This window comes from Oncorhynchus kisutch, linkage group LG3 (assembly GCF_002021735.2).
Source record: "Oncorhynchus kisutch isolate 150728-3 linkage group LG3, Okis_V2, whole genome shotgun sequence".
Classification (NCBI taxonomy): domain Eukaryota; kingdom Metazoa; phylum Chordata; class Actinopteri; order Salmoniformes; family Salmonidae; genus Oncorhynchus; species Oncorhynchus kisutch.
Genome location: NC_034176.2, coordinates 42,255,587 through 42,269,246, shown reverse-complemented (window position 1 = coordinate 42,269,246; position 13,660 = coordinate 42,255,587). Strand labels below are relative to the sequence as shown.

The following is a 13,660-nucleotide window of genomic DNA, read 5'->3' as shown; positions in this document are numbered from 1 at the left end:
GTAATATTACTGCCTTTTAAGTGTGCAAGTAAAGTAATATGCATTGGTTTGGTAGACCGTGATCAAAAAGTGTATTTGAAATTCTGTAATTTGTTTGTGCATTTAGTATTTAGGGAAATGTTTAGAGGGAAAAAGAGTGAGAGAGATGATAAAAGAGAGAGGGATTTTTGCATGAGAAAGCTCAACACACACACACTGGACCACACACTGGGCATTTATCAGTGATATTTATGAGGTGAGTCACACCAGTCATAGATATCCATCCCCTGTAGACAGCTCAGCTGGCTGCCAATTCCTCAGTCCTCATCCTTGCTTTTCAGACCCATCTGATTTCTGCCCTGTTTACCAAAACCTCGACTGAAAATACTTCCTGGTGACATTTTTGATTCCTTCAATTTGCCAAGCCCTGCCTCTGCTCAGCGGAAAGAAAGTTCCCATAACCATTAAGGCTGCTTCACGCTGTGGCAGTGGCACTCTTCAGCCCATTGTGGCCCATTTTCTGTCACTCCGTCATCTGAGCTCTGTAGAATAGCAGGGTGAAGCTAGAGAAGGGCTGTAAGAACATCTAAAAAAAGAACGGATTTCACTGACGTCTTTAGTGAGCATCGTAGTTATTATCCATGCTGTGGGATGTCTGAGTTGGTATCGCTTACCCACAACAAATGAACAAAATGGAGGTGATTGCCTTGACTGCAGAAAGGGAACACAGACGCACAGGAAATCGATCTTCCGAGGTGTATAAACTGAACAGAGATGGAGAGATGTGAGAATCAAGATGTTTTTATTTAAATGTCGTTGTCTGCTTCTGCCCGGTAACAGGGTCAATTTGCTGGCCTTTTCATGCCCACCTTTTAGACCAGTGCTTGCCAATCCGAGAATGCAAAAGCTCTACTAGGCCTATTGCTTCTCCCAGCCGGTAGATGTCACAGGAATGAAAGGAAATGCAGTTTATTCTTATCAGTTGAATGGAATCTCACTAAGGGTGGCATTCAATGTTTCTAAAGCAGCAGAGCAAACGTAGGTATTACTCTCAAGTTATATGCACCAAGCACGTTCATTCTTTTCATTTACTGCCATAGTGTCAAATTGTCGGCCCATATGCCGTCTTGTCAATATAGGCGCCGACTAGTATGAATTCATCAAATGTGCAATGCATGCTCTATATACAGTTCACAGAGACAAAAAATATATACACTTGAATGATTGTCAAGGCAGGGTTTCAAAGTGGTGCTTTCACTTAATGGTTTTTGTTGATGACTTTTGGACTAGGCTATTCAACTGCTGGGCCAATACTGTGTCAGAGCTTTTATTGACTGCCCGCCGTATTTGGTTTAACATTAGCAGTGAGATTAAGGCCCTACGCTCTCTCACACACACTCTCTCACACACACTCCTGCTCAACTCTTGTCACTGACAGCAGGTTGTAGTCACTCCACTGTTCCACTCCGGCCCCAGACTTGTTTTCCTCTCCTAGGTCTAATCATTTGTTTCTGTTGTAGACATGAGCTTCATCACATTGGCAGTGGTAGATTACACAGAGGAGACAGTCAATAACACTGGACGTCTTACAATTCCCCATGAAAGTGACACGGCAACTTCAGTATTCTCAAGTCTTCTCTTTTCAATTTTAGTTTTGATTATTTTATTTTTGAACATGAAATGCACTGCATTATGTGGGCTGAATGCTGAAACGACACAGAATAAAAAGTCCCGTGACGGTGGTGACTGTCCGTTACTGCTTAGCACTTATTAACCATCACTTATTCACTTGAATAAAATATTTCAGTTGTGTATATTACGTTTTATTTGATGACCTGTTTATATTCCAATTCATCATCTCATCACCATAGCACTGCTGCCTATGCTGTTGACAAAGTCACAATTTGAGTAGTTCTTCAAAGTAAATAAGGCATACTTTTATGACTGCTGAATACCAACTAACAATCACTTACATAATCTATTTTCAGGAAGAGATACACAACATATACAAAAGTATGTGGACACCCCTTCAAATAAGTGGATTCGGCTATTTAAGCAACACCCTTTGCTGGCTGTATAAAATCGAACACACAGCCATGCAATCTCCATTGACAAACATTGGTAGTAGAATGGCCTTAACGAAGAGCTCAGTGACTTTCAACGTGGTACCATCATAGGATGCCACCTTTCCAACAAGTCAGTTCGTCAAATTTCTGCCCTGCTAGAGCTGCCCCGGTCAACTGTAAGTGCTGTTATTGTGAAGTGGAAACATCTAGGAGCAACAATGGCTCAACCGTGAAGTGGTAGGCGTCACAAGCTCACAGAGTGTAGTACTTAAAAGTCATATTTTCTCAGTTGCAACACTCCCTACCTAGTTCCAAACTGCCTCTGGAAGCAACATCAGCACAATAACTGTTTGTCAGGAGCTTCATGAAATGAGTTTCCATGGCCGAGCAGCCGCACATAAGCCTAAAATCACCATGCACATTGCCAAGCTTCGGCTGGAGTGGTGTCAAGCTTGCCGCCATTGGACTCAGGAGCAGTGAAAACACGTTCTCTGGAGTGATGAATCACGCTTCACCATTTGGCAGTCTAACAAATGAATCTGGGTTTTGGCAGATGCCAGGAGAATGCTACCTGCCTGAATGCATAGTGCCAATTGTAAAGTTTGGTGGAGGAGAAATAATGATTTGGGGCTGTTTTTCATGGTTTGGGCTAGGCTCCTTAGTTCCAGTGAAGGAATTTCTTAACGCTACAGCATACAATGACATTCTAGATGATTCTGTGATTCCAAAACAGTTTGGGGAATGCCCTTTGCTGTTTCAGCATGACATTGCCCCCTCACAAAGCAATATAGAAATGGTTTGTCGAGATCAGCATGGAAGAACTTTGAGTGGTCTGCACAGAGCCCTTACCTCCACACCATCGAACACCTTTGGGATGAATTGGAACGCCAACTGCGAGCCAGGTATAATCGCCCCAACATCAGTGCCCTACCTCACTAATGCTCTTGTGGCTGAATGGAACCAAGTCCCCACAGCAATGTTCCAACATCTAGTGGAAAGCCTTCCCAGAAGAGTGGAAGCTGTTCTAGCAGCAAAGGGGGGACCAACTCAATATTAATGCCCATGATTTTGGAATGAGATGTTTGACGAGCAGGTGTCCACATACTTTTGGTTATGTAGTGTACCTCCGGAAGCAACTGCTCTCCCTCTCGATCGTGCATTCTTCTGTCTCTTCTCGTAGCAGGTATAAAAGAAATGCACAGACCAGACAACTTGGAGCAATGGATTATGGTCATTGTAGTTAATTACCAAGTTTTATTTTAAAAAATGCGGTGTATAATATTGGCTTTTTGGTAACGACAACTCCCTACAGTTCAGACTTGATCTGATTTATCTCTAGAGAAACTGTGCAATGTGCCCATTGAGCTTACTGAAAAAATGTGAACGGAATTGAATTGAAGTAATTCAATTCTGTCAATTAGTTGTCTGTCAAAACCTGACATTTCGGTTAATTACCTCACTCATCACAATCCCCAACAATAAAAACCTTAAGTTCATCTCTTATTCCTAGTCAGTCTTCTCAACTGTGAGTACAGCTCCATATTCAGCCCCATCCCAGACATATTTGGCAGAATACCAATGTTTTGTTTTTGTTCTAAAGGTGCGGATTGAGACGGCCACAACTCTGAAACTCAATATCCTTTTCATTTAATCTATTTTTGCTGAAATACAAATGTTTTGCTTCTTTCAAAAATCAATATTGTTATGCACCTCTCTTCCTGTCACCGTGAAGTCTCTCTGTGAAGATGAACCTCTTGTAAGACCTGTCAGTTTCTTTTCCTTAATGTGTCATCACCTGTCGACGACTTTGAGTTCCGGACAGAACAGTTCTTACCGGTGAGTGCCTTTTCTAGGGGAGAAATGTTTTTAAAGAATTTTGCTAAAGAATGTTGCTAATCGTCTTCTATTGGCCTTGCTTTTTTTAGTTACATTTTTTGAGGGTAAATGCATGGTATGCGATAATGGGATGTTAAAATGCTCTCCCTTCCCCTCTCTCTCTCTCTCTCTCTCTCTCTCTCTCTCTCCCTCTACCTCCCTCTCTCACCCTTTAGTACCTGGAGTCTATTTTCAGCCTGCTATTCCAGCTGTTGCAGCAGGTGACAGAGTGTGACACTAAGATGCAGGTCCTCCATGTGATCTCATGTGTCATTGAGAGGGTTAACATCCAGGTGAGGGGTCAAATCCCAAAGAGCTCATTGCCTAAAATGTTTTTAAAAAATTTACTAAGGTAATGGTATACGTCATGGTAGGATACACATTAGGATATGCACATCTAATTGATGTGGTAGCTGGGATAAAAAAACGCCACTATATTTAAAGAAATACAGTGGCATCCATTGCCTTTGATTTATTAGGAGACAGCACTTGCTGTTCAGAACAACCATCATGTAACCGGTATGCAACATTTCTCAGCCTGCTCTCCCTCAGGCTAGAGGAAACAAAGCTACTTTCTAAGAGCAAAAGAAACCAGTCACATCATCACTTTCTCAGACAGTTGCATTCAACTGCAGGGTTCTGCCGTCCTTCCACTGATGATGTGTTTGTCATAAGTCATAAAGTGAACTCCGAGTTCAACTGAGCACGACGAAAGCTCTCACTCGCTAGCACTTTTATAATAGTTTTGACCTTCTAGCACTTTTATAATAGTACCATCAGATTGTTTTACTAAATCTACTCGGTGTTTGTCAGCCTTTGATGACCTTTATTCTTTGACCCCTGTATTTTTCAGTGGGGTACTATTTCTCCTCAATGCTCTCTTGACTTCACTCCCTCATAAATGGCTTCCACTCCAGTCAACTGTCATTATATTTAAATCGCCTGTCTTAACTGCCTATGAGCGAGAACGCAGTCACATGAATATTCTATTACACCTCACAGGGAATTCTTCAAGGCAAAAAATAAAGAAATAATGGGGTAGAAAAGGCCTAATGAAACCATGGCTTGGAGATGGGAGATTTTTTTTCTTCTCACTTTCTCTTCTGCATTTACAAATCACCCTTTAGAATGGCTTGGTTCCCTCTCATCTTCTTTAAAAGGCTGCATTTGAAAGCTGTCTGTCTTTTTGTGATTCTCTTTTTCCCTCTGCTCCTTAAAAATGTGTAACGGTGCAAGACATTCAAACGCGGAGCTCTCACAAAGGGAGGGCGGGAAGAAGGGAAGTGAGAGAAAGAAGCCTAAGAGGGGAAAGGGACAGGAAGCGTGGAGGAGCTGGAGCAAGTGGAGAAAGAGACAGACTCAGTGCATGAAAATGTTATAAAAAAAATGTATAATTAAGTTTGGGCCCATATAATAAGTTTTGGCCCATTGCACTTAGGTAGTTGTAAATCAGCGGCCGCAGGTGCTGACATATTTACCAGTTTCGAAGGGGAAAGAGAGCGACTGGTCTCAGTCGACATGCCTCCGACTCAATCCAATAAAGATGTAATTATTAAACACCTCCTTTACAGAAAAGATGCCAGAGAAAGAGAGGGTGTGTGAGGGAGAGGGAGAGAAAGGAGTGTGTGGGCTATGGTAAACTCACTCTGAGCTCTACTGTCGAGTTGCCAGTCTGTTAGAGGAGTGGGGCTTAATTTGATATTTGCTCATTTTACTTTTATTGCCAAGCAGCAAATGAGCACATTTCAGGGAACATTAGCAGCCAGTGCAAATAGTTAGTCTGTTTGTGTTGGGTACTTGGGATGAATACATTGGTATGGCTGCTTAGGAGAGAACGTACACAGTTGGAGTCTTTCTTGATATTTTGAAATCGTGTTACCACAAAGAATATCTTGACCTGCTCCCTTCCAACCCTACGATTTCCACCCAGGAGTATTACAAAGAAGGACATTATCCAACAGGTAGAATGGTTAGGTCTGGCTCAGAATACTTCCCACGTTAGACATTGTGTTCGTACAAGACGTACACCCTAACTAGTACAACTGACACCTGGACCTGTACACACTTCCCAAATGGGACAATAAAGACATTGATTGATTTGATTTGGACTTCCACATTCATATTGTATGAAGGCCTTTGTGTTTCTATTGAATGGAATGCTCTGGTGTTTGTTGTTGCTGATCGGATTGTGTTTTCTCTTAGATCCGGCCATATGTAGGCTGTCTGGTCCAGTACCTGCCACTGCTTTGGAAACAATCAGAAGAACACAACATGCTGCGCTGTGCCATACTCACCACACTGGTTCACCTTGTACAGGTATGACACATACGGGGCGGCAGGCAGCCTAGTGGTTAGAGCGTTGGAATCTCGCTCTAGCAACCGAAAGGTTGCGAGATCGAATCCCCGAGCTGACAAGGTAAAAATCTGTTGTTTTGCTCCTGAACAAGGCAGTTAACCCACTGTTCCAAGACCGTCATTGAAAATAAGAATTGGTTAACTGACTTGCCTAGTTAAATAAAGGTTCAAATAAAAAATACACTCCGTCTGGCCCCTTAGCCCTTCGTTGCCGTTTGTCATTGCTTCTCCCAGTGTGCGTGTTCGCACCTGTATGGGAGGCTTGAGCGAATAACCGTATCATAGGGTATTTTGAAATGCCGACACTTTGATTTTCAATACCGTAAAAGCTTGGCTTTATATTATATTCATTAAAAATCCACCTCTCTAAAAACAAGTCTCTCACCGTTGCCGCCTGCTATAGACCACCCTCTGCCCCCAGCTGTGCTCTGGACACCATATGTGAACTGATTCCCCCCCATCTATCTTCAGAGCTCGTGCTGCTAGGCGACCTAAACTGGAACATGCTTAACACCCCAGCCATCCTACAATCTAAACTTGATGCACTCAATCTCACACAAATTATCAATGAACCTACCAGGTACCTCCCCAAAGCCTTAAACACGGGCACCCTCATAGATATCATCCTAACCAACTTGCCCTCTAAATACACCTCTGCTGTCTTCAGCCAAGATCTCAGCGATCACTGCCTCATTGCCTGCATCCGTAATGGGTCAGCGGTCAAACGACCTCCACTCATTACTGTCAAACGGTCCCTGAAACACTTCAGCGAGCAGGCCTTTCTAATCGACCTGGCCGGGGTATCCTGGAAGGATATTGATCTCATCCCGTCAGTAGAGGATGCCTGGATATCTTTTTTAAATGCCTTCCTCACCATCTTAAATAAACATGCCCCATTCAAGAAATTTTGAACCAGGAACAGATATAGCCCTTGGTTCTCCCCAGACCTGACTGCCCTTAACCAACACAAAAACATCCTATGGCGTTCTGCATTAGCATCGAACAGCCCCCGTGATATGCAGCTGTTCAGGGAAGCTAGAAACAATTATACACAGGCAGTTAGAAAAGCCAAGGCTAGCTTTTTCAAGCAGAAATTTGCTTCCTGCAACACTAACTCAAAAAAGTTCTGGGACACTGTTAAAGTCCATGGAGAATAAGAACACCTCCTCCCAGCTGCCCACTGTACTGAAGATAGGAAACACTGTCACCACTGATAAATCCACCATAATTGAGAATTTCAATAAGCATTTTTCTACGGCTGGCCATGCTTTCCACCTGGCTACTCCTACCCCGGTCAACAGCACTGCACCCCACACAGCAACTCGCCCAAGCCTTCCCCATTTCTCCTTCTCCCAAATCCGTTCAGCTGATGTTCTGAAAGAGCTGCAAAATCTGGACCCCTACAAATCAGCCGGGCTAGACAATCTGGACCCTTTCTTTCTAAAATTGTCTGCCGAAATTGTTGCCACCCCTATTACTAGCCTGGTCAACCTCTCTTTCGTGTCGTCTGAGATTCCCAAAGATTGGAAAGCAGCTGCGGTCATACCCCTCTTCAAAGGGGGGGACACTCTTGACCCAAACTGCTACAGACCTATATCTATCCTACCATGCCTTTCTAAGGTCTTCGAAAGCCAAGTCAACAAACAGATTACCGACCATTTCGAATCTCACCATACTTTCTCTGCTATGCAATCTGGTTTCAGAGCTGGTCATGGGTGCACCTCAGCCACGCTCAAGGTCCTAAACGATATCTTAACCGCCATCGATAAGAAACATTACTGTGCAGCCGTATTCATTGATCTGGCCAAGGCTTTCGACTCTGTCAATCACCACATCCTCATCGGCAGACTCGACAGCCTTGGTTTCTCAAATGATTGCCTCGCCTGGTTCACCAACTACTTCTTTGATAGAGTTCAGTGTGTCAAATCGGAGGGTCTGCTGTCTGGACCTCTGGCAGTCTCTATGGGGGTGCCACAGGGTTCAATTCTTGGACCGACTCTCTTCTCCTTATACATCAATGAGGTCGCTCTTGCTGCTGTTGAGTCTCTGATCCACCTCTACGCAGACGAAACCATTCTGTATACTTCTGGCCCTTCTTTGGACACTGTGTTAACAACCCTCCAGGCAAGCTTCAATGCCATTACAACTCTCCTTCCGTGGCCTCCAATTGCTCTTAAATACAAGTAAAACTAAATGCATGCTCTTCAACCGATCGCTACCTGCACCTGCCCGTCTGTCCAACATCACTACTCTGGACGGCTCTGACTTAGAATACGTGGACAACTACAAATACTTAGGTGTCTGGTTAGACTGTAAACTCTCCTTCCAGACCCATATCAAACATCTCCAATCCAAAGTTAAATCTAGAATTGGCTTCCTATTTCGCAACAAAGCATCCTTCACTCATGCTGCCAAACATACCCTTGTAAAACTGACCATCCTACCAATCCTCGACTTTGGCGATGTCATTTACAAAATAGCCTCCAATACCCTACTCAACAAATTGGATGCAGTCTATCACAGTGCCATCTGTTTTGTCACCAAAGCCCCATATACTACCCACCATTGCGACCTGTATGCTCTCGTTGGCTGGCCCTCGCTTCATACTCGTTGCCAAACCCACTGTCTCCATGTCATTTACAAGACCCTGCTAGGTAAAGTCCCCCCTTATCTCAGCTCGCTAGTCACCATAGCATCACCCACCTGTAGCACGCGCTCCAGCAGGTATATCTCTCTAGTCACCCCCAAAACCAATTCTTTCTTTGGCCGCCTCTCCTTCCAGTTCTCTGCTGCCAATGACTGGAACAAACTACAAAAATCTCTGAAACTGGAAACACTTATCTCCCTCACTAGCTTTAAGCACCAACTGTCAGAGCAGCTCACAGATTACTGCACCTGTACATAGCCCACCTATAATTTAGCCCAAACAACTACCTCTTTCCCTACTGTATTTAATTAATTGATTTAGCTCCTTTGCACCCCATTATTTTTATTTCTACTTTGCACATTCTTCCATTGCCAATCTACCATTCCAGTATTTTACTTGCTATATTGTATTTACTTTGCCACCATGGCCTTTTTTTGCCTTTACCTCCCTTCTCACCTCATTTGCTCACATCGTATATAGACTTGTTTATACTGTTTCTACTGTATTATTGTTTTACTCCATGTGTAACTGTGTCGTTGTATGTGTCGAACTGCTTTGCTTTATCTTGGCCAGGTCGCAATTGTAAATGAGAACTTGTTCTCAACTTGCCTACCTGGTTAAATAAAGGTGAAATAAAATAAAAAATAAATGAGTGCAAATTGTAGTAAAACCTTTTGTGATGTCATCACAGGGCCTGGGAGCAGAGAGTAAGAACCTGTATCTCTTCCTGCTTCCTGTGATCCAGCTGAGTACAGATGTCTCGCAACCACCGCATGTCTACCTGCTAGAGGACGGACTGGAGCTGTGGTACGTACACACACAGAGACAAACAGTTCCACACAGAGACAAACACACACAAACTCAGCCCTGAGAGCAGACTGATACTAACGGTCTCTGTCACTCTTCTAAAGGCAGACGCTTATCAGGCACTTACAGCACTCACCTTTCTTCCATCCCACCCTCTGTAGCTCTCTCTCTCACTCCCCTCTTAGATATTTCCCTCTTTTTCTTCCCTCTGCTTTCTCTCTCCCATTATGCGCTCTCGCCCCCCCCCCCCCCCCCCCCCCCCGCTTACGTGATGTTGATTTTGCCTTTGCTTCCTCCCAGATAAACAGTTGTGACCGAAATACGTATTTACCTCATTTACCGAGTCATTTGTGTCAACAGCTTCTCTTTTTTTTTTCACCTGCTGTCTCGCACTCTATTTTGTGTTCTGTCTCGCGGTCCGTCACTCGTTTTTTTTTTTTGTTCTCCCCTTTCTCTATCTCTGTCCTTCTCTTCCTCGTTCTCTCTTTCCTTCAATCACTCTTTCACGTTCATACATGCCCTCTGATGGGCGATGACGATAACTTCAAAGTAGGCGTAACACACACTGCCCATTTTCCCGTGCGACCAGAGCTCTGAAAATACTTTTTTTTACATTTGTTCAAAATGGTGGTTCTCCTTACAGAGCCATTTTGTAGTAAACGATCCTATTGTGGAAAGCCTGTCTGGCTTGCAAAAGCTTGAACGCTGAGGCCTTAGCGTGGCTCGTCTTTTGTTGTGCCTTTCGATGACGTTGGCCTAGTTACACATGGTTAGCAGTGATAAGAGGGATTACGCGTCCTATCTCTGAGCCGGTGTGTCAAACAGGACCGTCTCTGAACAAGCACATTGTCTGCTTTTAAATTGTCATCTCAAAGGGCAGAACGTCTGCAGTGATGTGCTAGACTGAGCTTGAGTTGCTCTCAATAGACTGACTCAATTGACTGTGATGAACCATTGTCATGGTTTTGAGTTTGATTGACTCATTCAGACAGATTCTTCTTTTATGGTTCAGCCACACATTGACACATTGACGTTTCTCCGCCAGCCATAGATATGTACATATTCTGAGTCTCAAACACAGTTTTTGTAGTGTTGTCTGTTCTGTTCCATTGGTAAAGCATGGTGCTTGCAATGCCAGGGTTGTGGGTTCGATTCCCATTGGTGACCAGTGTGAAAATGTATGCTCTCACTACTCTTTAAGTCGCTCTGGATAAGAGCGTCTGCTTAATCTAGGGCTCTGTTATGGTCTGGTCAGCAGCTTTAAATGCTTCTGTGACGCTAACTCTCGGGTCCTCTTTCTCCATTTCACATGCACCCCCCTCTCTCTCTCCACCCTCCTTTCTCTCCTCCATCCCTTTATCGACCTACAGGTTGGTAACGTTGGAGAATAGTCCGGCAATCACCCCAGAGCTGCTGAGAATCTTCCAGAACATGTCGGCTCTCCTGGGTGAGTTTTACATTATTGATGTTGACGATGCATTTGTGAATGATTGTGGGAGTAGTTCATGACCCTAGGTTGGCAACACAAATTCTATGTGATTTCAATGTGACTTTCTCCATTCTGATGGTTTTATTCTGTTCAATCCAACTCAAAACAAAATAGCTAATGAATACACTGTACACAATACTAAAACTGAGGCTATTAAGACTATTAACATGGGAAAGACTGTATGAAAATGTGTTTGCTACATGCACATATTACAATACAGCTGTACATAGAGGCAGCGTACAACAATGGTAACAACTAACTACGAACAAAATTGAAACGTCACACCACTCACTTTGTGCACGCACACCATCCCACAAGTCCAGTCCAGATACGACTCCAGCTGTTGTTGTGCAGGCCAGAGATGAGTTTGCTGATCTTGTTGTGACTGCTTGAAGGAGACTGAAAGTTGGATGCAGCCAATCACAGAAATGCCTGTGATTGGCTGACCCCACTGTGTCAAGGCCCCTGGCAACCATGAACTCTAGCAGCCAATCGGTTTGGCTAGGTACAGAGGTGTGAAGGGTCCGTTTACAACCCATAGCCTAGAGGGGAAAGGGAGCCTAATGCTGGAGTTCAAAAGTTGCAGAGTTTTTGTCCCTGAGAGAGGGCTGTGAGAATGAGATGGTGTGCTAAGAGTCACCGGCAGGGAATTTGTAACAATTCTTCTCTGATTTTAGAAGATACCATTGCACAAACAACATGTTTATCTAGGACTTCACAAGCACTAGTACCATGCTATACATGATTTAATAATTGCACCGGGGGGGATGGCTCCCTTTCTACGGGCATTCAACCAATTGTGCTATTGTGTGTGTTTTTTCGCGTTAATTGAAAACTAATTTTGTACATAATGTTTCTGCTGCTGTCTCTTATGACCGAAAAAAGCTTCTGGATATCAGGACAGCGATTACTTACCTGGTACTGGACAAAGTTTTTTTTCTTTCAGCAAGTCGGACACAAAGGATTTACTTCAGACACCCGACAAGGCCAAAATTCCTGTCATTGGCATGAGAACAAGACGGAGATATCAGGGACGTAGGTCGGTGTGCCTTGTAAGGATGCGACGCCGAGTGGGTAATCTGCCTCTACGATCAGTCCTATTAGCCAATGAACAATCATTGGATAACAAAATAGACAAACTACGATCACAAATATCCTACCAACAGGACATTAACCTCTTGGATTTAGGGGGCGCTATTTTAATTTTTGGATGAAAAACGTTCCCGTTTTAAACAAGATATTTTGTCACGAAAAGATGCTCGACTATGCATATAATTGACAGCTTTGGAAAGAAGACACTGACGTTTTCAAAACTGCAAAGATATTCTCTGTGAGTGCCACAGAACTGATGTTACAGGCGAAACCCAGATAAAAATCCAACCAGGAAGTGCCGCATTTTTTGAAACCGCCTCATGCCAATGACTCCTTATATGGCTGTGAATGAGCTTACGTTTTCCACGTATTCCCCAAGGTGTCTACAGCATTGTGACGTCTTTTTAGGCATTTCCATTGAAGAATGGCTGTAAGGGACCATATATAGCATGTGGTCACATGGTGTCTCCCGCAGAAAATCTTGCGTAAAATAATGAGGTAGCCATTTTTCCAAGCGCTTCTTATGAGAAACCAATTGCCTCGACGGATATATTATCGAATATATATGTTAAAAACACCTTGAGGATGGATCCTAAACAACGTTTGCCGTGTTTCTGTCGATAACATGGAGCAAATTGACTTTGTACTGGTATCCCCTGTATATAGCCTCGCTGCTGTTATTTTACTGCTGATCTTTAAGTATTTGTTACTTACTGTATCTGTTTTACTCAAAACTTATTTTTCTTAACTGCATTGTTGGTTAAGGGCTTGTATATAAGCATTTCACTGGAAGGTCTACAGCTGTTGTATTCGGCGAATGTGACAAATAAAATTTGATTTGATATTAGGTAGCTGTGTGCTCAGACCTTAAGTACTTTTAGCAAGTTAGCTAGCCACCTAACCTGTTTTTAGCATTAGCTAACACAACTAGCTAACAAAAGATACACAAATAAACATACTACAAACTAGTAGTGTAATTATAGACTGCTTGTGGAAATCATCATGTCACCATCTCTTGCATCCATCTGACCATGTAGACTGCAGAGTGAAAGTCAAGAAATAGGGTTGATTGGTATCTAGATTTTTATATCGTCAAACTGTCCTTCTCTTGTACTGGGATATACGGTATTACCGGCTTAGTACACAAGGAGGTGCCAGACATGCACAACAAATGCTCGGAGATGAAGGGAGAGGGGAAGACGAGCTTTGACTTCTCAAATATGGCAGAAAGCTAACACAATTGCTGTGTTTTGTAAACGAACGTATAAAATACTTCTTATTGTAATTGCTGCTCAGCATCAACAACAGTCAGTTGTTGATGCCAGTCTCCAGATCTCAACCCCATAGAAA

At 43.3% G+C, this 13,660-nt stretch overlaps 1 protein-coding gene across 1 annotated transcript in view; it reads left to right on the top strand.

Annotated features, from left to right (window-relative positions):
• ipo11 (importin 11) overlaps window positions 1-13,660 on the top strand; it is a 232,990-nt gene that overhangs the window by 90,055 nt on the left and 129,275 nt on the right. The window contains exons 17-22 of the mRNA XM_031806455.1: window positions 3,646-3,679; window positions 3,841-3,881; window positions 4,097-4,213; window positions 6,123-6,236; window positions 9,614-9,729; window positions 11,100-11,176. Coding sequence (XP_031662315.1) covers window positions 3,646-3,679; window positions 3,841-3,881; window positions 4,097-4,213; window positions 6,123-6,236; window positions 9,614-9,729; window positions 11,100-11,176 — 499 coding nt within the window. The remainder of the gene's footprint in view (window positions 1-3,645; window positions 3,680-3,840; window positions 3,882-4,096; window positions 4,214-6,122; window positions 6,237-9,613; window positions 9,730-11,099; window positions 11,177-13,660) is intronic.